This window comes from Chiloscyllium punctatum, chromosome 48 (genome assembly GCF_047496795.1).
Source record: "Chiloscyllium punctatum isolate Juve2018m chromosome 48, sChiPun1.3, whole genome shotgun sequence".
In the NCBI taxonomy this organism is placed as follows: domain Eukaryota; kingdom Metazoa; phylum Chordata; class Chondrichthyes; order Orectolobiformes; family Hemiscylliidae; genus Chiloscyllium; species Chiloscyllium punctatum.
Window position 1 is genome coordinate 49,753,734 of NC_092786.1, and position 25,360 is coordinate 49,779,093.

Below are 25,360 nucleotides of genomic sequence, written 5' to 3' on the forward strand. Positions count from 1 at the left end.
TCACCCTAAACCTATGCCCTCTAGTTCTGGACTCCCCGACCCCAGGGAAAAGACTTTGTCTGTTTATCCTATCCATGCCCTTCATAATTTTGTAAACCTCTAAGGTCACCCCTCAGCCTCCAACCTTGGCAACATCCTTGTAAATCTTTTCTGAATCCTTTCAAGTTTCACAACATCTTTCCAATAGGAAGGAGACCAGAATTGCACGCAATATTCCAACAGTGGCCTAACCAATGTCCTGTACAGCCGCAACATGACCTCCCAACTCCCGTACTCAATACTCTGACCAATAAAGGAAAGCATACCAAACGCCTTCTTCACTATCCTAACTACCTGCGACTCCACTTTCAAGGAGCTATGAATCTGCACTCCAAGGTCTCTTTGTTCAGCAACACTCCCTAGGACCTTACCATTAAGTGTATTAGTCCTGCTAAGATTTGCTTTCCCAAAATGCAGCACCTCGCATTTATCTGAATTAAACTCCATCTGCCACTTCTCAGTCCATTGGCCCATCTGGTCCAGATCCTGTTGTAATCTTCGCTGTCCACTACACCTCCAATTTTGGTGTCATCTGCAAACTTAGTAACTGTATGTCTTATGCTCACATCCAAATCATTTATGTAAATGACAAAAAGTAGAGGGCAGTGTGAGCTTTGTTGCTAATTTGATGTTTCTAGTTCATAGAATGATAGCACAAACAAGTTTTCCCTGAAATAAATGCAAAATACGGTGGATACTGGAGTTCTGAAATAAAAATAGAAAATTCTGCGGAATCTGTTTACTTCTGGCAGGGTCTGTGATCAGAGAAAATCACAGATAATGTTTAGAGTCCAATGTGACTCTTCACCAGGTTCTACTTTACCCTGAACTCTACCTCATCCATTTAATATCCTGAGGAGAGTTCCCACTCGTGACTTCTTTAACAGTCAGTATAAATAGACATAACTCCAGAAAGACCGTGCTGTGTTAATATCACTAAACTAATAATCCAGAGGCCCCAAGAACCTCACCATAGCATGTGATAAAATTTAAATTTTAACAAATCGAGATTGAACTCTAATGATGACCCACTGATGATTGTTGTAAACAATCCATCTAGTTCACTGATCTGGAAGAAAACCTGCCATCCTTACCTGGTCTGGTCTACATGTGAATCCAGACAATTCTAGGAAACATGGATGACTCTAAAATGTCCTTAGAAATGTCTAGCAGCTGCTTTGTTTAATGGCAATTAGGGATGGGCAACAAATGGGGTCCTTGTCAGTGACATAACATCCAATACCGAATAAGAAGTATTCTCCATTATTCAGTTACCAAAAATGGTCTTCCCCCATTCTCAGAACCCCAGGATCATGGTGAAGTATTTCATCACTAGTCTATCCTTATTTTTACACTAATTCTATTACAACTAGTTATTTATCTGACACCTTTCTCAAAGCGTTAATGCTTTTTTCTCCCTCCAATAGAAATCCGTTAGGCTCAGGTATCTGAAGGTGTGAAGAATTGGTAGCACTTTTGTTTCTGGGTAGACAATGCTGTGGATTCAGCCCCCCACACTTGGGCTTATGTGCATAACATAGGCTGACGGTCCATTGTTTGGGATATAAAGTGTGCTGTACAGTCAGAGGTATTGTTCTTCTTGTTGTCCTCTCATGGGGTCTGACAGTAGATGTCTGAGACCAAACTGAACTCTGGAAGAGATGATTGTTATCTATTCATTAAGAGATAATTGAGTGAGAATTTGACTAGGTCGATATATTGGGAACAAGAGAAATGGCAAATGTTTAATCCAAATGCAAGGTGATGCATTTTGGAAGATCAAATTTGGAAGAACTATACAATAAATGGCAGACTGCTTAGAAGCATTGAGTGTGTGTTGCTGGAAAAGCACAGCAGTCAGGATTCCTGATGAAGGGCTTTTACCTGAAATGGCAATTTTCCTGCTCCTTGGATGCTGCCTGACCTGCTGTGCTTTTGAGAGGGTGCAGGAAAGGTTTACCAAGATTTTTCCTGGTCTGAGGGTTTTAGATATGAGTGCAGGTTGGATAAACTCGGATTGTTTTCTCTGGAAAGACTGAGGCTGAGGGGCAACCTGACAGAGGTCTACAAAATTATGAAAGGCATAGGTAGGGTGGATAGTCAGAGGCTTTTCCCGAGGTGGATAGGTCAACTACAAGAGGACACTGCTTCAAAGCGAGCAGGGGAATGTTTTTAGGGGAGATATGTGGGGAAAGTTTTGCACACAGAAGATGGTGGGTACCTGGAATGCAATGTCAGTGGTGGTGGTGGAAGCAGGCATATCTTGATAGACACATGAACGGGAGGCAATCAGATGAATAGAAACCAAGTTTGGGCAATAAATAGTGGGATTAGCAATTGGCTCAGGCTTGATGGGCCAAAGGGCCTGTTGTTCCTGTGCTGTATTGTATTATATTATAAATAGTCAGTGGGTTGGAATTTTGTAATGGACAAGTTGAAATAAAAGTCCAAATAAAAAATATATGTCTGGACTCTGTCCAATGACCTTTTTAACCTCTGGTGTTTAACACTAAAGATGAGAATAAAAGCAGCACCATCTGCCTGTGGTCTTGTTCTGTCAATCTCTGTGGGCAAACTTTGCTCCTTTAACCATCTAAAAAGCAAACAGCAAACTGGCTAGCCATTGCTGGTACTAGTAAAGTGCCGGGCTTTCTGACATGACAAAAGTCACCATGCTTCAAAGTAACGATGCCTGATAAGATGTCACCTCATCACAAGTATTAATGTTATTTATTTGTTCTTTCTCAGTGGCTCAGAATCTGCAGCATGATGGTAAGAATGGGGTATCCCATTACAGAAGCAGTGAGATGAGTGGGGGGAGTTCAGCAAGTCTGCCAACCTGTTTATGTACTATCACTGATCTCCCTCTTGACAGTGAGTGTTAGGTTACTAATAGGAAACAGTTCATTTGTCATAAGGTACTTGGAGTAACTGGAAGGCAAACAGAAATAAAGTAGTATATTCGAGAAAACTTTAGTGAATGAGCACTGTGATTCATGTCTTTGTCTCTCCATCAAGTACCATGAGTCCTTTCCTCCCCATAGCAATACGTTATAACTTTTTTCCTGATGGACTTCTGATTCTGTGCTGAGGTGGGGCTACTGCACCTGCAGTGTAATATTGATTATGGAGTGTTACTAAGCTCTATAAACTTGGGGCAATACTCTACTCACACCCAATCATTCTCTCAAGCACACAATTGAACAGGCATCAATGCTTACAGCAAGGGCTTGGATTCACTTATTGTACCCATCGCTGACCCACCAGAGATGAGCTAGCCCAATTGTCTTACTAACTTATAGCTCTGTTACCAGTTCTATATGGTTCTTTATGTCCATTTTCCATGACTGAACCATCAAAAATAATCCGTTGTTAAACTTTTCCAAGTACTGTTTTCTGTACTGGAATAGAGGAACTCCAAGGTAGTATCTAAGGTTGACATGCCCTTTTGACCTTGTGCTTTCTCATTCTGTGTGGGTGGAACTTCTCACTGGTGCCTCACATGACAGATAGAGACTGGGCATTACTCTGTGTAGAAATTCCAAATAAAAACTATCTCCTAATATTTTGTGGTTCATTTGGTTGTTATCAAGAACCCTGATTTTTTTTAAAATCAAACAAAATTGTCCAGATTCTGGAAATGTGGTCCTCAAAAATGCCAAAGTCTTGGAACTTCACACTCGCACATTGATTTGTTCAGTTCCTATGGAGCCAACCAAGGGTAAATGCTATGAAAAATTGTCAATTGATGAGGTACAGGAGGCTATCTGGTGCTGAGGGCCTTGAAAGAGCAGACAGGATAAAGGATAGATTTTTTTTCTTTCTTTAGTGACTTGGAGGCACTTCCCACTCTGTCATAAAAATTTGTGTTTACAGTTTACTTAAACACAACAGGTTGTTCGGAGCCACTTGGAATGAAGTCAAGATTCATTAGAAACAATCAAGTCACCGCTTCGAGTACGTACAAGATGTGGGGAATCGATGCGTTCACGTGGGCACCTTGCTTAGCGCGTCTGGACAAACAAGGGAAAACCAATGCCTGGACTGCTGAGCTCAGCAACAAATCACAGTGGCTTCAGGTATTAGCCCGAAACCACCTTGAGTAAATGAATGTCATAGTTTAGTGAATGAATAAACAGTAACTGGATAATGCAAAAATTAGATAAATGATTTACCTTCCTCTGATGGAACATTGTGGTGCTATTTGAAGTTAATTGTTGAATTTTAGCTGCATTTATCAAATGTCGATTCAGTAAAAAAAAAGTGGCTTCATACAAGGGATTTGTGCAGTGCCTCTGAAGGTCCTGATTGTAAAATGACTTGATGTATTTAAAAGGGGGAGATTGTTCAATCTATGCTGCTAAAACTGTTAAGGAGGAAAGGTAGAACATTGGCATTAAAAAGATAGGAGAAAGCGAGGACTGTAGATGCTGGAGATCAGAGCTGAAAATATGTTGCTGGAAAAGCGCAGCAGGTCAGGCAGCATCCAAGGAACGAATCGATGTTTCGGGCATCAGCCCTTTTTCAGGAATCTGCCCGAAACGTCAATTCTCCTGTTCCTTGGATGCTGCCTGACCTGCTGCGCTTTTCCAGCAACACATTTTCTGCTCTGATCTCCAGCATCTGCAGTCCTCACTTTCTCCTCGAAGATTTTAGCCTACTGCGAATCCTCTTACAAGGATGCCTTCCTTGAAGAAGCTCTCTTCCTCCCTCATTAAAAAGATAGGACTGGCATGGTGTGTAGTTCTGGTCTCCCTCCTATCGGAAAGATGTTGTGGAACTTGAAAGGATTTAGAAAAGATTTACAAGGATGTTGCCAGGATTGGACAGTTTGAGTCATAGGGAAGAGGCTGAATAGGCTGGGGCTGTTTTCCTTGGAGCATTGAAGGCTGAGGTTTATAAAATCATGACGGGCGTGGATAGGGTAAATAGACAAGGTCTTTTCCCTGGGTTGGGGAAGATGAGAACCAGAGGGTGTAGGTTTAGTGTGAGAGGGGAAAGATTTAAGAGGGACCTAAGTGGACAACTTTTTCATGCATACAGTGGTGCGTGTATGGAACAAGCTGCCAGAGGAAGTGGTGGAGATTGCTACAATGACAACATTTTAAAAGGCATCTGAATGGATACATGAATAGGAAGGGTATAGAGGGATATGGGCCAAATGCTGGCAAATGGGACTTTCCTCTCTTCACCTCTCACAAGAGTTTGGGTCAGATGGGCACAGTCTTAACTGACCTGTTCCCTCACCCATATCCAAGGAAGACCACAAAGCCTCAAAGCCCAGAGCTAATTATTTTAAGCATGTACCTGTGCCACATTTCAGTTAAAATGTATTGTGAGTCAAAATTTGAGCCAATTACCATGTTTTCCTAGGTGAATTACTTATTACTTGCTAATGGTGAGAAAATTAATAAAATACAACATCAAACACAGGTATAAAGTTTACAAAGTGGGAGGTGTCTAGTATGAAAAGGTAGGTCAAGAGTGTGTGATTTGAAAAATCCTTCAAGCTTTAGATTTAATCTGAGACCATGGTTGTTTAATTGATGTGTTGTATCCTCCGCCATGGTAAAACGTGTAGATATCATTGGATGATTCTGATTTGTTTTGGACACCTTACTGAAATGCTGGGAGAAACAGGGAGAGGGATTGAGCAAGCCTCTCATTTCTTCTGCTGTTTTAAATCCACTTCTTTTTATTCTCTTTGTCTAAAAGCTATTGTGTGAAATACAGTTCCATTGCATATTCATGTGGCTTACTTCATTAATATTTGCAACTGGGAATAATTTACAGAGAACTTTCATCCCCATGTCTATAAACATTTTAAAAGTTGCAAATCAAATATTAGATGCAGGTCTGTCATTTAGTTAATATGTTAATTTCAATTCAGCTTCAGTCCTGCTTCTAGATGGTTCAACTGGGTCAGGTGATTACTGCTGTCATCTTCAATAAGTATTTCCTATCTTCAAAACCATTTTGGACCATGAAGAGGTGCTAGGCTTTAAAATAAGTTAAATTAATTTGACAATTGATTTTCTAATTTATTTTTGTTTTAATCACAGTCATAGCTATAGGCTCATAGAGAAGGAACCACACTGCGGTTGAGGAATGAGGGGATTCACCACACAAACAGCTAGGAGCAGCAATAGGTTATCATCTTCAGGAATAACAAAGTACTTGTGTTAAAACTGAAGGAAACATGAAATGTGTTGCAGAGAGTTCACGGGTTTGCAGTTTGTGCTATGTCTGTTTGAAGGCTGGATTGGGCTGCAGCTCTTTCACAATTGCATTAACTTTTTTTAAATATGTTTGTCTATTGTCTCTTTTCCAGATTGACCTCTTGATTCCTAAAAAGATCACTGGCATCATCACCCAAGGAGCAAAAGATTTTGGAGTAGCTCAATATGTGGAATCCTTTAAAGTTGCTTTCAGTGATGATGGTCAGTCATGGACTATTTACCAAGATAGCATCACAAGGAAAGACAAGGTAAACAACATGGTGGGCTGTGCAGAGAACTTCAAAAGACATTAGTGGGGAAACATTCCTATTTATCCTCCCTGTTTTGTTCCTCTGCTGTGTCAGGTTGGCTCAGTCATTGTCAACCCCACCTTTTGGGAGAGCAAATTAGATTAGATTACTTACAGTGTGGAAACAGGCCCTTCGGCCCAACAAGTCCACAGCGCCCCGCCGAAGCGCAACCCACCCATACCCCTACATCTACCTCTTACCTAACACTACGGGCAATTTAGCATGGCCAATTCACCTGACCTGCACATCTTTGGACTATAGGAGGAAACCGGAGCACCCGGAGGAAACCCACGCAGACACGGGGAGAACGTGCAAACTCCACACAGTCAGTCGCCTGAGGCGGGAATTGAACCCGGGTCTCTGGTGCTGTGAGGCAGCAGTGCTAACCACTGTGCCACCGTGCCGCCCAAATGGTTAGATAAAGCATGATTCCAGCTCTTGTGCGTCTTATTGAAATTGACAGTCCAGTAGAGAACTGTCAGGGGAACTTGCCTGTCAGACTGAGACCCCATCAGTGTTTCAGGTCGCTGTTTAAATAAAATTAGTATAACATTAAGGTGATTTCCTGCCTTGGAGGTGTGTTTTTCCTGAAATCCTGACCAGCATTCCACCCTCCGCTTGCAAAAACAGAGAGTTGGATCTTGCTGTGCAGAGAGTAGACGCTTGCCCCTGCAGTTCAAAGTAATTTGTCTTGATGAGAGGTACTTCAGGATGCTCAGAGAGATAAGCTTTATACAAATGTAAGCCCTCTTCCTGTCTGAATTTAGTCAGCCTTGTTAGAATTGGTTAAACAAAGATCAATGAAGTGGACTGGTTTGCACTGGGACTTTGAAACTGGTTCAGAAACAAACAAAAGTAGAAATTGCTGGAGCAACTCAGCAAGTCTGGCAGCATCTATAGAGAGAAAACAGTATTGACGGAGTCCAGTGGCCCTTCTACAGAACAGACATTTATGGATTTGCTGAGTTTCTCCAGCATTTTCTGTTTTTGTTTGTTTCTGATCTCCAGCATCCACAGATTCACATTTTATTTTTGAAATGATTCTCACATAAAGCAAATTACTGGCAGCATCTGCAGTGAAAGAAACTGAATGTGGAGTTCAAAAGAAGTACATACTGGACTCAAAACGTTAACTCTGTTTCTGTCTCCTCAATCGCTGCCAGACCTGCTTAAAGAAATAACTCCTTGGAGGCTGGTATCCCATCACCAAGTCACCTCTTATTTACACATGGAGAAAACTTGACACTGATCTAACTCCCTCAAAGCCAGCTCTCAGTGAACAGAACCGCTGACACTCCTGTTTATATTTTATTAAACAGTACAAGTTACAAGCAAACAGTTAACAATGAACAGCAGTTGACAAGAAACAGCAATTTACAGGGGAAAGGGGCAGCGAAGCCAGACCCCCAAACCCCACTGTACACCAGTTCACAGGGTAAAGAGGACAAAACTCAAGTTCCATCTTATCACATCAAAAAGGAAATAATAGATGCAATCGCATACAAACAGTCTGATAAACTGAACAATAAAACAGTGCATATTACACAATTCCATTTATATCTGTCAGCCAGGGCTCCCTAATGGGACCAGATTAATAGTCACAGTCAGGAAACTCCTATTCTATGAGGTCCACCTGGCTGGTCTAATTACAATCACTACACTGAGTTTCTCCAGCACTTTTCATTTTGATTTTATACTATTTTCCGTCATTTATATAAATGGTTTGGATGTGAGCATAAGAGGTATAGTTAGTAACTTTGCAGATGATACCAAAATTGGAGGTGTAGTGGACAGTGAAGAAGGTTAATCAGATTAAAATGGGATTTTGACCAGATGGGCCAATGGGCTGAGAAATGGCAGATGGAGTTTAATTTAGATAAATGCGAGGTGCTGCAGTTTGGGAAAGCAAATCTTAGCAGGACTTATACACTTAATGGTAAGGTCCTAGGGACTATTGCAGAACAAAGAGACCTTGGAGTGCAGATTCATAGCTCCTTGAAAGTAGAGTCGCTGGTAGATAGGTTAGTGAAGGCGGCGTTTGGTATGCTTTGCTTTATTGGTCAGAGTACTGAGTACAGGAGTTGGGAGGTCATGTTGCGGCTGTACAGGACATTGGTTAGACCACATTTGGAATATTGCGTGCAATTCTGGTCTCCTTCCTATCGGAAGAATGTTGTGAAATTTGAAAGAGTTCAGAAAAGATTTACAAGGATATTGCCAAGATTGGAGGATTTGAGCTTTAGGGAGAGGTTGAATAGGCTGGACTGTTTTCCCTGGAGTGTCAGAGGCTGAGATTTATAAAATCATGAGTGGCATGGATAGGATAAATAGACAAAGTCTCTTGCCTGGGATCGGGGAATCCAGAACTCAGCATAGGTTTAGGGTGAGGGGGAAAGATATAAGAGACCCATGGGGCAACTTTTTCACACAGACGGTGGTACGTTTATGGAATGAGCTGCTAGAGGATGTGGTGGAGGCTGATACAATTGCAACATTTAAGAGGCATTTGGATGGGTATATGAATAGGAAGGGTTTGGAGAGATATGGGCTGGGTGCTGGCAGGTGGGGTCTAGATTGGGTTGGGATATCTGGTCTGCATGGACAAGTTGGACTGAAGGGTCTGTTTCCATGCTGGACATCTCTATGACTCTATTTCAGGGCTGACGTAGCTGTTTGGACCAACAAAGGGGTGGGGGGGAGGTGGAGGAGGGAGGTCTCCTTGACCTGATCTTAAGCAAGTGAATGTAAGAACGGTTCAGGCTGTGTAATCTCCATCCACCTCACTGCCCCGAGCTCATGTAACCTTCACCTGTCCCTAAGAGGATGCCTCCTTCCCTATCCAAGGAATAGGCGATGATGGTATTAGGGTGATAGGAGCTGAAAGTCAGTGCGTGTCCCTCCTTTCAGTCCCTGTATCTGCTACTGGACCACGAGGTGGTGATAGATATTGGGCATATGCAGCAAGTGCCTTTAGCCTTCACAGGGGAGCAAGGCAATCTTCTAATGGCTTTCTCTTTTTCCAGTTGGCCTGTAAGATTGCCCTGCTGTAAACCTAGATCTCAGTGCAAGCCTTCCTTCTAAAGTACGCCTGCCTTTACATTCCCTCGCCATTCCCTGCTGCTCTGACGTATGAAGAGCCGTTGATCTGGGTCTCACAACCACTCACCTCAGCCAGTTGGACTAAAATAGAGTTGGGGCTGGGGTACAGTTGAAGAAAGTGATTTCTCCCTCCAGTTGGCACACCAGTGACCCCTGCTGGAAAGTGTTTGTGTAAACATCTCAATGGGCCCAGCTGAATCATCTTAAGCGGTCCACCAAAATCCAACATCAAAGATAAAGGGGATTTGAGGGATAGTTCAAAGATGTGCACAACTTGGAGAGATGCACCAGTTGTTTGAGAAGAGGTTGGAATCTGGGTTTGGCAGAGTTGGTGCAGGTTTTGGAATGTTAGGGAAGAAAGGGTTTATCTGCAAAATAAAGATAATGATTTTCTTTTCTTTGCAAACTACTGTTTCAGGTTTTCCAGGGAAACTATGATAACTACAGCCACAAGAAAAACATATTTGATCCTCCAATCTATGCACAGTTTGTTCGGATCTTGCCTCAGACTTGGCACGAGCGGATCACACTCCGTGTTGAACTCCTCGGATGTCAGGAATAGACTCCTGCTTCTTGCATGCAATAGGGGAACATTCAATATGTTTTGCGCGCTGATCTGCATCAACTGCATTATCCCTGTTTACACACACTGGAACGCCCGCTTCACTTTACGATAACTCTGCATTGACAGAAATCAAATTGGCCATAATTTAAAGCAACAGGATCCATAATATTTGTAATGTGCTTTCCCTTGACCTGTGACCCTGCATGATTGGCCATTCCCAGTGTGTGACTGAATTTCCATTGTCAGCATCCCATGGGATACTAATGGAAATTCCTGCTGCTTCCTCTCTTTCCTCTGCTCACTGGCAAAGGAATGCAAGGGAATGCAAGTGGGAAACTGGATTTTCTCAGTTTTCACACAGTGGATGGAAGAACCCATCACTAAAATGAAAGGAATTTGCATGGTTGTCTTATTCCTGTGAGGATGTCTTTGACTTCCACTTGCTAACTGAACAGAACAATGGGATTGAAGTTCGGAGCTTAGTCTGTGCAGAAATCTCAGGCACAGACCTCTACTTGTCTTGATGTCCCTGAGAGAACCTTTAGCAACTGGGATTGTGGTCCTTCAAGAGAAAAATGAGTTTGAGACTCTTATTGATTAATAGGTGAAAATCTCTATTGCCATCTTAGCCTGAGCTTTCTTTCATGAGATCAGGAAAGAATGTTTCACTGTACCAGGTAATTGATGATATTAACTGTAAATGTACATTTGTATTATGAGATGCAATCTCTACTAAAGGTTATGACAGGTAATTTTAACTTTTTAATGGCAATACAAACAGACAATGTGGTTGCTCACAGTACATTCCTCCTAGTTTTCATTTGTATTCCATTGAAACCATTTGAAATCAGGAGAGATATGTCCTGATTCAAATGCCCCAAAGTAAAAATTACCCCCGTTAACTCAACCAAGATCCTTAAGCATTAGTATTCCCTGTTGCGTTGGGTTACTGTTTATGTGCGAGATAATGGGCAAAATAAGTAGATCCCTTTTACTGTACAGTGAATTTCTTAGGGACTGTGACCAGCATTAATGGCTGTATGAGAAATTGTGCATCTTAAAGAAAACTGCATCCACCAATGGCTGGGTGGTGCAGTGATGGGTCAAAGCAGCCCCTGATTGGATTAGATTGAATGCCTGCAGGTTGGCACTTGCATAGTTTGATCGCAATGAATTTTAGTAAAATTCTGAGACTAAAAACAGAACATATGTCCTGCTCAAAGGGGAGTGGAAATCTGGAACTCCAAGGCTGAGTATTAGTTGAACATTTTGAAACTGAGATCGATAGATTTTTGTTAGCCAAGGTGTATGTGATCAAAATACAGCTCTCATTGAATGGCAGAACATGTTTGAGGAACTAAATTATCTCCTCCTCTTCCTAGGTTTCTAAGTGGAGAGCAATAGGGTTTGGAAGTCACAGTCTCCCATCTCCGTCCCTCATCCAAAATCATGACAAAGAACTAGAGACTCCAATGATGTTTGCAGCTGTCACAATTCACAAAGACATCACCTTCAAATAATTAAAATAGTAGGATTAATGACAAGGCCAGATTTTAATCATACTACATTTTAATTAACACAGAAATTAGATACCTGTTACGGGAGACAGCTGGAGGTGCTGTTTTTGCTCACTTGTACCTGAAACCTGTCTGCAAGTTTCACTTCCGGTCATATGCACTTGTTTATCAATAGTCAGCATGCAGTTCAACTCTACTTCAGCAGAGAAGAAGAAAATATAGGGGAGATATAAAGGTAGTTGTGTTTGCACAGCTCCTCCAGCAATGTGTCACTCCAGGAGAACTTGTGAATTTTAAGCTCACCTTAATGTTGCTAACATCGTCCATTCAGAAATTCTCTGTAAAACAATGCACCAAACAACATACAAAGGCTTGTGAACATGCCTGTAGGCGAATCTTAGTTAAGTGAGGTGTGGTTCTTCCAGGTGACCTTTAGGTATTTATTGTCTTGCTTATTAACTTGGGTCACCTGTTCTCACACCTTTGTTTCTTTGTAGATTTAATGTTGGTTGGCTGGAGGTTAGTCTGCTAGCTGAGAATTTGAACTCATTTGTTCATTGGTAGAATGTTTATTTTCCATGGAGCTTTCCATGTCATTATCTCTACACTGTAATGTCAGTTGCACAGAAAACAATTGAACCAATTTCTAGCCTAAAAGAAAGTAAAGGGAGTGTGTACCCCAATAGCTGGCAGTGAGAAAGCTGAAAATCTCATCCAGATATACGATAAGATCTTTACAATTCCATCACAGGACCGTCTCAAGAAGGTTTTAAATTAATTTAACATCACCCAAAAACATATAATCCCTTGTTGATGATCTTCTCAGTTGGGACTGAAGGATTGCTATTTGTGAAGTGCAGTAAGTCAAGGATGAGTAATTAGGCTGTGAAGTAAGTTGAACTTATGGAGATTTCCATGATTATCTTTGAGGATCAGAGAGCACTTATAGAAAATACTGCCTCAGAATGAAAAGAAATAATTGTAGTGAATGACAGACTTGATTTATATTGGCTGTGAGGAATATCGACTTATTGTGGTAGTGGTTCTGATAAAGTGGATTGTACATGCGTTATGAAAGATGAACATATGGGAGGTGCACAGGTCATGTGTACTAGAAAGCAGGAAAAATGGGATTGAAGGACTGAATAGCCTTTTTCAATATTTTTATTCTTGCATTCTATATGGTTGCAGATGTGGGCGAGGGGGATGATGCAGGATTGGTGATTTTGGGATGGAATCAGGCAGTTATAAAACAAGAAAAACATGATAAATTGAGTGTGAACACTTCAGGTAGGGAACATTTGACAGCAGCACAAGTATTTGCAACATTTTGTTATCTGGGATCAAAACCTGTGCTTGACTGAAGTAGGACTTTGAATGAAGCTGTTGATCCATAGGATTGTATAGCACTGAGGGAGATCATTCCCCCATCAGCTCAGGCTGCCTCTTGCTAAGAGTTGTACCATCAGCTCTGCTGCCTTATTCTTTCCCCATTGCTCTGCTAATCTTCCTCATTAAAATGCATCTCCAAGTCCAACATTTGTGTGTTCTGATGCAAATTTAGATGAGGTGGGGGTAAGGCACAGTTTCTTTCTATGGCCTGTGTTTTTTTTTTCAGCTTTTCTGATTCTCTATTACAGGCACCAAGTCCATCCAGAGAATGAGATAATTTCAGATGACCCTTTCCCCTCAACCAAAAAATAATCCAAAAAATTTTGAAGAGGTCCCATTTATTAATTAAGTGAAGCAAGCTTGACTGCTATGAATTATGAGAATGTCCAATGCCTAAGGAACAAGGTCATAAGGTCCTATAGAAGTTTTAAGGCCTTTTCAATTGAGGACATCCTTTTTGAATTAACCCTTCTTGTGCTGAACTTCAGACAATTTGCATGATATACATGATAAAGTATTGTAGTGCATAGAACCCAACAAACACCCCTCCAGTCAGTGTAATCTCTGATGTATGTAAGAACTAATCCTACTGGATTTAATAAAAATATTGGTGCAAACAATTAAAGATGACTAAAACAATACTTTCTAGCTTTTTGTGTCTTTATTCTGAAACTTTTTATTGCACTGTATGTTATGGACCAGACTGAAACACCCTCAACATATATGAAGAAGATAACATAGACTCCAACTTTTACTAATTTTAAAGGGAAGTGCCAGATGTTTCATTCTGGATGCAGTTTGCTTGGTCAGGCTAACAGTGTTGAAGCAAAACACACTTTATTCATAAACTATAGTTAATATACAACGAAAGAAATAATTGGAATATCTTAGCTCTGCTGGAAAACCAAACAGAATAATGGCTTATTTAACTACTAAACAGATACTGTTCCAATATATCAACATCCCATAAACCCACACTTGGCAAAGGCAGGTTCAGTAATATAGATTATCTCATGTGAAATTCCAGCAGCAGGAAGAGAATTCCAGGCTTTAGCTGTATGAGAGAGGAAAACCAGCTTCCATATCCAGCTTGAAGTTCCCATCAGAAATTGCTACTGCAGGCTAAAAAAACCTGTGGGAATTTGACCCCACTCATTCACGTTGCTTCTATTGTTCCAACGTTGAAAAATAAAACTCAAGGCTTCACAAGCTTGATTGGTTCTGGAGCAGACTGCTGTGGACCTCTGTGCAGAAATTTCTTTATATATATAAAATCAGATACACTTCCTAAAGCTATAGCATAACAAAAATGATTCATCAATATATAAAGATGGCTTCATTTTTTAAAATCTTAAGTGTTACATTCTTAGTACATTACAATATATATACATTACATTGACTCTAAGCGTGTAAATGTTCAATACTACAATCCACTTCAGTCTGTTTTTGTCATCACTCAATGCCTTCACATGCATTCATCAAAGGCGTGACAATGCATCGGCAATTGTTTTTCATCCTGCCATGTGTATAATTTTCAAATTGAATGGCTGCAATAATAAGCTCCATCTAAACAGTCTGATATTTTTATCTTTAAATTACTCCAAAACATTTTCAGGGGATATGATCAGAAGATACAATTTTCTTGGTCACATTACTGGCAAAAAACATTGAAATATTGCAAAACCAACACCAAATTCAAGGTCTCTTTCCGAATCATGGAAGATTTCTATTGATGATTGGATATTTTTCCAGAAAATTGAATAATCAGTCTTTCCATCTTTTCATCATCTTGCAAGAATACAGCACCAACAGCCACATCAATCGTATTGATAGCCACCTTAAATGGCTTTGCGCAATTAGGCATGGTTAACACTGGAGTAATGGTTGACACAGCTTTCAGGCTGTCAAATGTCTTTTCCCATTCCTCAGTCCACTGAAATTTTCTGCACTTTTTCAACAAGTCAGTCAGTGGAACAACTACACTGCTAAAATTTAGTACACACTTCCGGTAAAAACGACTCACTCCCAGGAATTATAGTATCTACCTTTTCATTGATGGCATGGGAAATTCCCAATGACCTTTGTTTTCACAGCCTGTAGGACCATCTGTCCATATCCAATAACATGGCCCAGGAACTAAGTGGCAAACTCACTCTTAACCAGGTTTATCACCAAATCCACCTCCCAAAGTCAACAGAACAATTCTGATAAATGCTTCAAATGTTCCTCCCATATGTGACTAAAAATCACCAAATTATCAATATGAAATACATAATTGGGTAATCCCAAATCGATTTTATCGGTTAGTCTTTGAAATGTGGCTGCCACCTTTTTCAGACCAAATGGTATGACTTTAAACTGGTGCAGTCCATTCGGTGTCACGAAAGCCGAAATTTTCATTGCTCTTTCAGATAAAGGTACCTGCCAGTAGCCTCTGAGTAAGTCCAACTTTGAAATAAAAGTTGTTTGTTCCACTTTCTCAATACAGTCTTCCAAATGTGGAATAGGATATGAATGAGTCTTTGTAACTGCTTTAACTTTTGCAATAGTCTACACATAGTTGTGGGTACCATCTGCTTTTGACACCATTATGTTGGATGAGCTCCATTCAGTGCAAATCACTTTGCTTATATTGTTTTTGATACTTCATCCTGTATCTACATCATGAGTAATTCGATTAGTACTTCCAAGCTTATTCCCACATATTTCCCCATGCAATAGTAATAACTTTTTCAGGTCTTTTTGATTTTCCTCTGGAAGGCAGCTCCATTATTTATCCCAATTTTTGAGAATTTCCTCATTGTCCAATTTAATTTGAGGAGTGTTTAATTCAGAATCACCTGAACTTGGTTCTTCACTCTATGTTGTAGCCTTTTGATTTCCTTCCCTATCAAAATACCTTTTGAGCATATTCACATGACACACTCTGTGAGATTTCTTTCTATCTGGCGTTCCTATCAAAGAATTAATCAAATTGAAAGGAAGTTGAGTGAGATAAGACTCATTAAGTTGAGTGAGATAAGACCTTTCATGGTTCACCTACCATTAGTAGTAACATTAACACTTTATTTCGTCAAGCAAAACTATAATTTTTTTTCTTGTTTGCTTCCTGCTTCATCACATGCTCTGTCACTTTTAAATGCTGTCTAGCCAACCCACCTGCTCTATTTAATCTTTCCCTCAAATTTGACACACAGTCAAAGTATATGGTCTCGGAAATCTGACTCACCAATTTGTCCTTAATTAATTCCAGTGGCTGTCTCACTTCATGCCCAAAAACGAATTTGTCAGGAAAATCCCATCTAGCTCACTAGTGTCCTTTCGGGAAGCAAATCTGCCATCCTTACTTACTCTGGCCTACATGTGACTCCAGACCCACAGCAATGTGGTTGACTTGTAACTTACTCTGGGCAATTAAGCATGGGTAATTAACACTGGTCCCGCAAGTGATATCCATGAATAAAAAAAAACTGAAACAAACATTCTGGGTTGCTGTGGCAACATGCAGATTCTGGCCCAGAGCTGTGAATAATACTGGGAGAGGCTCTGATTTGTTTTCATCACCTGACTGATCAGGAATCTCTCCCCTTCTTACTGCCTGCCATGGGGCTATGTTGGAAGGATGATACAAGCTGACAGGCAAAAGTGAGGACTGCAGATGCTGGAAATCAGAGTCTAGAATTGAGTGGTGCTGGAAAAGCACAGCAGGTCAGGCAGCATCTGAGGCTGGCCTCTCATTTATCTCTCCAGCCCCGCGAGGGTCCCTGCCTTCATTCCTGATGAAGGGCTTTTGCCTGAAATGTCGGTTTTCCTGCTCCTTGGATACTGCCTGACCTGCTGTGCTTTTCCACTCTAATCTAGTATAAGCTGATACTCCACCTGTGTGTGGCTGTGTTACAAACACACCTTTGGTTTTCAGGTCTTGGAGTAGGATTTGAACCCAGAGCTTTGGCTTCAGCTGTAACAACTCAACCTCAATTTCCAGTTTAAACAGTGAAAACTTTTATTGACATAGTGCTTTTCATGACCTCAGGATATCCTGAAGCATTTTACCATTGATGAAGTACTTTGTGAAGTGCATGGAATTGCATGTCAGCAAGAATTAAAGTCTTTATTATAAGTGGGATAAACATTTAGACACCTTCCCCTTCCAACAACTCCTCTGCATCACCACACCTTTTTGCATCAAATCAGGTGTGGGAGCAAATAATCTTTTATTTGCCAATGCCAGAAGTCAGGTCTTGCACAAGACTGTTAACCACATGGTTTTTTTTCTAGCAAATTTCGTTGAAACAGTGCGAGATGTTCAGCTGGTTGGTAATGTAAACGTGTCAATATATGGGTTCATTAACAGTGGGAAAATACTTCAAAGCTCCTACAGTTTCCTGCCTCATCAACAAACAAGCCTCTTTTGTCAGAGTAACGTAGTTTGCTTCAGGAGGGAATGGGTCAAATATTCTGCAGTAGAGAGGGTAGTTTAACTGCCAGGAAAAGAAACATCAAATACCTTTAATTTCAGATCTATAATCCAACATGGAATAGACATGAAACAGTTTCTAAAGCTTACAGAAACCAGTCCTTAACTAAACTGTAAAACCAAAAGTGGCCAAATACAACTCTGTTTGATCTTGTCCCTGCCGATTAGGTTGATTCATTTCACTGTCCACACCACATGAAGAGATGTCTTTTGGGTTTTGAATTATCCTGTCTGGTGGATTTATTCCAATCTTACATCAAAACTGGACTTGTGGCAAACTTCAAACAACAGCACTAACATTTGTGGCCAAATACAAGCATTAAAAATATTTAAAGCGTTTGATTAAGAAGATAAGCAAAACCTAATAAAAAGGAGTTCAGAAAATGTGGGACTGATTTTAGTGTGTGGTGGATGTAAAGTGGGACAGGGTTGTTCAGTGAGATACAAAGCTCTCTCATCTTCTCCCAGACTCAGCCCAAGTTGAATGATATTGTCTGAGGGAAGGTACTTTCTAATCAATCTGTTTAGAAAGATGTTCTTATACACACTTCTGGAAAAGGTTGGACTTGAAGCCTGTAAGGACGCTACCAATGCACTGCCCTGGGGGAAACACTCCACTGCAAAACAGCTGATCTGCAGGCCCACGACTAAGTGGCCAACAAAATGTCTCCTTGCTGGAATCTCCAACATCCTGAGAACAAATCAAAGTTAGACCAGCTGTTAAATAGGTGTCAATCATTGTCACAAGCATACCACTGGCGAGAGAGGTCTTAGGTTGAGTTACATGGGGAAGGGAAAAATGTCAATTTGGTTCTGCAGTTTCAAGGTTGGGGTTAATGAGATTTTTTTAAGAGTGGGATGTGCTTAGCTCAAGAAATGCCAACATAATAACTGTCACCATCAGAGGCATCATGGGCTGAATGTTCTGTGTTGAAATTCTGAATTTTGTGATACTCAAAACCACAACAGCAAATATTTGGCAAGTAACTGTGCCAAGTGTTCACACATTCTCTGTTACTGAGGACAGCGCAGTAACATATCAGTTATAAAGTCATTGAGTCATACAGCACGGAAACAGGCCCCTCTGTCCAACTTGGTAAAAACAATGACTGCAGATGCTGAAAACCAAATACTGGATTAGTGGTGCTGGAAGAGCACAGCAGTTCAGGCAGTTCAGGGGGTGGGGAGAGAGTAGCATAGAGTACAATGGGTGAGTGGGGGAGGAGATGAAGGTGATAGGTCAAGGAGGAGAGGGTGGAGTGGATAGGTGGAAAAGAAGATAGGCAGGTCGGACAAGTCCGGACAAGTCAAGGAGACAGTTACTGAGCTGGAAATTTGAAACTAGGATGAGGTGGGGGAAGGGGAAATGAGGAAGCTGTTGAAGTCCACATTGATGCCTTGGGGTTGAAGTGTTCTGAGGCGGAAGATGAGGCGTTCATCCTCCAGGCGTCTGGTGGTGAGGGAGCGGCGGTGAAGGAGGCCCAGGACCTCCATGTCCTCGGCAGAGTGGGAGGGGGAGTTAAAATGTTGGGCCATGGGGCAGTTTGGTTGATTGGTGCGGGTGTCTCGGAGATGTTCCCTAAAGCGCTCTGCTAGGAGGCGCCCAGTCTCCCCAATGTAGAGGAGACCACATCGGGAGCAACAGATACAATAAATGTTATTGGTCGATGTGCAGGTGAAACTTTGATGGATGTGGAAGGCTCCTTTAGGGCCTTGGATAGAGGTGAGGGAGGAGGTGTGGGCACAGGTTTCACAGTTCCTGCGGTGGCAGGGAAAGTGCCAGAATGGGAGGGTGGGTTGTAGGGGGGTATGGACCTGACCAGGTAGTCACGGAGGGAACGGTCTTTGCGGAAGGCGGAAAGGGGTGGGGAGGGAAATATATCCCTGGTGGTGGGGTCTTTTTGGAGGTGGCGGAAATGTCGGTGGATGATTTGGTTGATGCGAAGGTTTGTAGGGTGGAAGGTGAGCACCAGGGGCGTTCTGTCCTTGTTACGGTTGGGGTGGTGGGGTCTGAGGGCGGAGGTGCGGGATGTGGACGAGATGCGTTGGAGGGCATCTTTAACCACGTGGGAAGGGAAATTGCGGTCTCTAAAGAAGGAGGCCATCTGGTGTGTCCTATGGTGGAACTGGTCCTCCTGGGAGCAGATACGGCGGAGGCGGAGAAATTGGGAAAACGCGATGGCATTTTTGCAAGAGATAGGGTGGGAAGAGGTGTAATCCAGGTAGCTATGGGAGTCGGTGGGTTTGTAAAAAATGTCAGTGTCAAGTCGGTCGTCACTAATGGAGATGGAGAGGTCCAGGAAGGGGAGGGAGGTGTCAGAGATAGTCCAGGTAAATTTAAGGTCAGGGCGGAATGTGTTGGTGAAGTTGATGAATTGCTCAACCTCCTCGCGGGAGCACGAGATGGCGCCAATGCAGTCATCAATGTAGCGGAGGAAGAGGTGGGGAGTGGTGCCGGTGTAATTACGGAAGATCAACTGTTCTACATAGCGAACAAAGAGACAGGCATAGCTGGGGCCCATACGTGTGCCCATGGCTATGCCTTTGGTCTGGAGGAAGTTTGTCTATGTTGACCAGACATCCCAGTCCAACATAATTGCATTTGTCAGCATTTAACCCATATCCCTCTAAACCTTTCCTATTCATATGCCCTTCCAGATGCCTTTTAAATTTTGTAATTGTACCAGCCTCCACCACTTCTTCTGGTAGCTCATTTTCATACATGCATCATCCTTTGCATGAAAAAGTTGTCCCTTAGGTCCTTCTTAAATCTTTTCCCTCTCACACTAAACTTATGCCCTCTCGTTTTGGATTCTCCCACCCTAGGAAAGAGACCTTGTCTATTTACCCTATCCATACCCCTTATGATTTTACAAATCTTTCTAAGGTCACCCCCTCAGTCTTCGCTCCAGGGAAAATAGCCCCAGCCTATCGAACCTCTCCCTATAGTTCAAACCCTCCAGTCCCGGTGATATCCTTGTTCATCGTTTCGGCATCCTCTCATGTTTGACAACATCCTTCCTATTGAAGGGTGACCAGAATTGTATGCAGTATTCTTATTGGCCTGACCAATATCATCTATAGCTGAAACATGACATTCCAACTCCCATAGTCAATGTTCTTACCAATGAAGGCAAGACTCTATTGGACACTTAGAACACTGTATTAGCAGATGGAATTTAAATAAATGTGAGGGGCTGCATTTTGGAAAGGTCAATAAGGGCAGGACTTATACACTTAGTGGTAAGGTCCTGGGGAGTGCTACTGAACAAAGAAACCTTGGAGTGTAGGTTCATAGTTGCTTGAAAGTGAAGTTGCCGGTAGACAGGTTTGTGACGAAGACGTTTATTATTCTTGCCTTTATTGGTCAGTGCATTGAGTATAGAGTTCGGAGTTCATGCTGCAGCTGTACAAGACATTTGTTAGGCTACTTTTAGAATATTGTGTGCAATTCTGGTCTTCTTCCTATCGGAAAGATGTTGTAAAATGTGGAAGAGTTCAGAAAAAAATTTACAATGAGGTTGTCAGGCTTGGAGGGTTTGAGCTATAGGGAAGAAGCTGGACAGGCTGGGACTGTTTTCCTGGGAGCTTCGAAGGCTGAGGGGTAACCTTATAGAGGTTTATAGAATCATGAGGAGCATGGATAGGAAAATTGGCAAGGTCTTTTCCCTTGGGTCAGGGAGTCCAGAACTATCTTAGTTGATCTAACCTTTGTTAAAATTCCATTTAAACGCCTTTGATCCATAACCCTCAATATCCTTACATAGCAAAAATCTGTCAGTCTTGAACCTAAGAATTTCACTTGACCCTGCAAGTGAATCTTAACCTTTTGAGCAGGAGGGTGGGAGATGATGCGTTTGCCTGATCTCACATAAGTTTTTGACATTGTGATCCATTATTTGGAGCAGTAGCTATCTAACCAAGCAAATCGTTTTGTTATTTTAAATATTAGCTCACTCCTTACCCTATAAGTTCTAGAAACGACAGGTCTCTTTTGTGCAAAATGTCTTCATAATTTAACCCTTTATAGCCTATTATAATTCTAGTCAGTGTGTAGTACCCCACCTCTAGGGTCAATAATTCCTAATAATACAACACTCAAACTGCAGGGTGAATTCTACTATATAATGGTCACTTGGGGTTCCTGTACCTTAAGCTCCCAAATCAACTCTGCCTCATTACACATCACCAATATCCAGAATTACCTGTTCACTAATAAGATCTATCACAAGGTGCTCCAGAAACCCATCTCATAGACATGGCACAAATTCCTTTTCTTGGGATCTAATATCAGCCTGATTTTCCCAGTCCACCTGCATATTGAAGTCCCCCATGATTATTGTAATAATGCCTTTCTTACACACCTTTTACAACTCCTGATTTATTTTCTGCCTGACATACATACTACTACTAGGAGGCTTATACCTATCTCCCTTCATTTAACTCTAGGAAGAATCTTGGGTGGTCCTCCGTGGTGTGGAGGTATTTTATTGTGAGTGCAAGTGGCAGGTGAGGAATTCCACCTCTTTCCTGGCTCCACTTGATTAAGTCCATGCCAGTAAGTACCTGAGGTTGGCAGGGGTCTCACAATGTGGGCAGTGTGAAAAGGCGAGCTGTGGGATTCCCAGAGGGTGAGGTGGTGGTGGTGTTCTCAATCAAATGCCTGACTGAATGAGGGGGGAGTAGACAGTGAAATTGCCCCCCACCCCTCTACTTTGGCCTTGCTAACCACTTCATCTATGGCACCCCTCCTGCCATAGCTCACCTCTAGTTTAAGATCCACTATCAACCTTAGACCTGGTGTGAATGTTGTACCAGCATTAGCTGCCATCTTCCCAGCACTTTGCAGGTGGCTCTCCCCCTCGCAGGGTCTTTAATTGAATCACCTCAATGCTCTGTGCCTGAGTGATCTGGGGTTCCCAATGGCTCCCTGGCTGGTGGCCAAGATGCCTATTGCTTCCACAAGGTGTCACTTATGCAGATTTAGTCACTGTAACTACAGGAAAAGATTAGTGTTGTGTGCATGAATCTCACACCACGTCAGGTCATCTCATTTAGTGTGGAATAATCTCTCAATGTGTGGGATAATTTCTCAGTGTGTGGGATAATTTTTTGGTGTATGAGATAATCACTCACTGTCTGGAATAATCTCAACTCTGTGGGATAATCATTCATTTTGTGGGATAATCTTTCATTTTGTGGAATAATCTCTCACCTGCAGGATAATCACTCACTGTGTGGGACAATCTCTCACTTTGTGGGATAATCTCTCACTTTGCAGATTAATCACCCATTGCGCTGGTTAATCAATCACTGTGTGGGATAATCTCTCACTCTGTGGGATAATCTCTCACTCTGTGGGATAATGTCTCACTGTGCAGATTAATCACTCATTATGCTAGTTAATCACTCACTGTGTGGGATAATCGCTCACTGTGTGGGATAATCACTCTCTGTGTGGGATAATCGCTCACTATGGAGGATAATCACTCAATGTGTGGGATAATTACTCACTATGTGGGATAATCACTCACTGTGTGGGATAATTACTCACTATGTGTGATAATCTCTCACTGTGTGGGATAATCACTCACTGTGTGGGATAATTACTCACTATGTGGGATAATCACTCACTGTGTGGGATAATTACTCACTGTGTGGGATAATCACTCTCTGTGTGGGATAATCTCTCACTGTGCAGGTTAATCACTCACTGTGTGGGATAATCTCTCACTGTGTGGGATAATGACTCACATTGTGGAATAATCATTCACTGTGTGGGATAATCACTCACTGTGTGGGATAATCTCTCACTGTGTGGGATAATGACTCACATTGTGGGATAATCATTTACTGTGTTGCGTAATCACTCACTATGTGGAATAATCTATTACTGTGTGGGATAATCACTCACTGTATGGGATAATCACTCACAGTGTGGATTAATCACTCGCTGTGTGGGATAATCATTCACTGTGTGGGATAACCCCTCATTGTGGTGGGATAATCGCTCACTGCGTGGGCTAATCGTTCACTGTGTGGGATAATCGTTCACTGTGAGGGTTAACCACACACTGTGTGGGATAATCTCTCAGTGTGTGGTTTCATCATTCACTGTGTGGGATAATCTCTCACTGTGTTGGATAATCTTTCACTGTGTTGGATAATCTCTCACTGTGTGGGATAATCACTGTGTGGGATAATCACTCACTGTGTGGGATAATCACTCACTGTGTGGGATAATCATTCTCTGTGTGGGATAATAAGTGACTATGTGGTATAATCACTCACTGTGTGGAATAATCATTCACTGTATGGGATAATTGCTCACTGTGTGGCATAATCACTCACTGTGTGGGATAATGACTCAATGTGTGGGATAATCTCTCACTGTGTGGGATAATCGCTCACCATGTGGGATAATCATTCAATGTGTGGGATAATCACTCTCTGTGTAGGATAATCATTCACTGTGTGCGATAATTGCTCACTGTGTGGGATAATCTCCCACTGTGCAGGTTAATCACTCACTGTGTGGGATAATGACTCACTGTGTGTTTTAATCATTCACTATGTACAATAACCACACACTGGGTGGGATAATCTCTCACTGTGTGGGATAATCATTCACTGTGTGGGATAATCTTTTACTCTGTGGGATAATCACTCGCTGTAATCGTTAATCACTCACTGTGTGGGATAATTGTTCACTGTGTGGGATAATTGTTCACTGTGTGGGTTAACCACTCACTGTGTGGGATAATCTCTCAGTGTGTGGTTTCATCATTCACTGCATGGGATAATCTCTTACTGTGTTGGATAATCACTCACTGTGTGGGATGATCTCTTACGGTGTCGGATAGTCATTCAAGGTGTTGGATAATCATTCACTGTGCAGGTTAACCACTCACTGTGTGGGATAATCTCTCAGTGTGTGGTTTCATCATTCACTGCATGGGATAATCTCTTACTGTGTTGGATAATCACTCACTGTGTGGGATGATCTCTTACGGTGTGGGATAGTCATTCAAGGTGTTGGATAATCACTCACTGTGCAGGTTAATCACTCACTGTGTGGGATAATCTCTCACTGTATAGGTTAATCACTCACTGTGTGGGATAATCATTCACTGTGTGGGATAATCTCTAACTCTGTGGGATAATCACTCACTGTGTGGGATAATCGTTCACTGTGTGGGATAATCACTCAATGTGTGGGATAATCCCTCACTATGTGGGATAATCACTCAATGTGTGGGATAATCTCTCACTGTGTGGGATTATGACTCACTGTGTGTTTTAATCATTCACTATGTGCAATAACCACACACTGGGTGGGATAGTCTCTCACTGTGTGGGATAATTGCTCACTATGTAGGATAATCACTCGCTGTGTGGGTTAATCACTCACTGTGCGGGATAATCATTCACTGTGTGTGATAATTGCTCACTGTGTGGGATAATCGTTCACTGTGTGGGATAATTGTTCACTGTGAGGGTTAACCACTCACTGTGTGGGATAATCTCTCAGTGTGTGGTTTCATCATTCACTGCATGGGATAATCTCTCACTGTGTTGGGTAATCACTCACTATGTGGAATAATCTATTACTGTGTGGGATAATTGCTCACTGTGTGGGATAATAATTCACTGTGTGGGATAATCTCTCACTTGTGGGATAATCGCTCACTGTGAGGGATAATCATTCACTACTTGGGATAATCATTCACTGTCTGGGATAA

General features: G+C 41.8%; 1 protein-coding gene across 4 annotated transcripts in view; it reads left to right on the top strand.

The window, feature by feature from the left end:
* Window positions 1-13,780, top strand: part of LOC140469009 (lactadherin-like) — a 92,935-nt gene extending 79,155 nt beyond the window's left edge. For 2 of the 4 annotated variants that reach the window (XM_072565184.1, XM_072565186.1), the window contains 3 exons: window positions 3,916-4,118; window positions 6,371-6,526; window positions 10,086-13,780. In XM_072565184.1, coding sequence (XP_072421285.1) covers window positions 3,916-4,118; window positions 6,371-6,526; window positions 10,086-10,229 — 503 coding nt within the window. In that variant the 3' untranslated portion in view covers window positions 10,230-13,780. The remainder of the gene's footprint in view (window positions 1-3,915; window positions 4,119-6,370; window positions 6,527-10,085) is intronic. The other 2 variants (XM_072565185.1, XM_072565187.1) reach the window with 1 other exon arrangement.
* The last annotated feature ends 11,580 nt before the right edge of the window (window positions 13,781-25,360 follow it).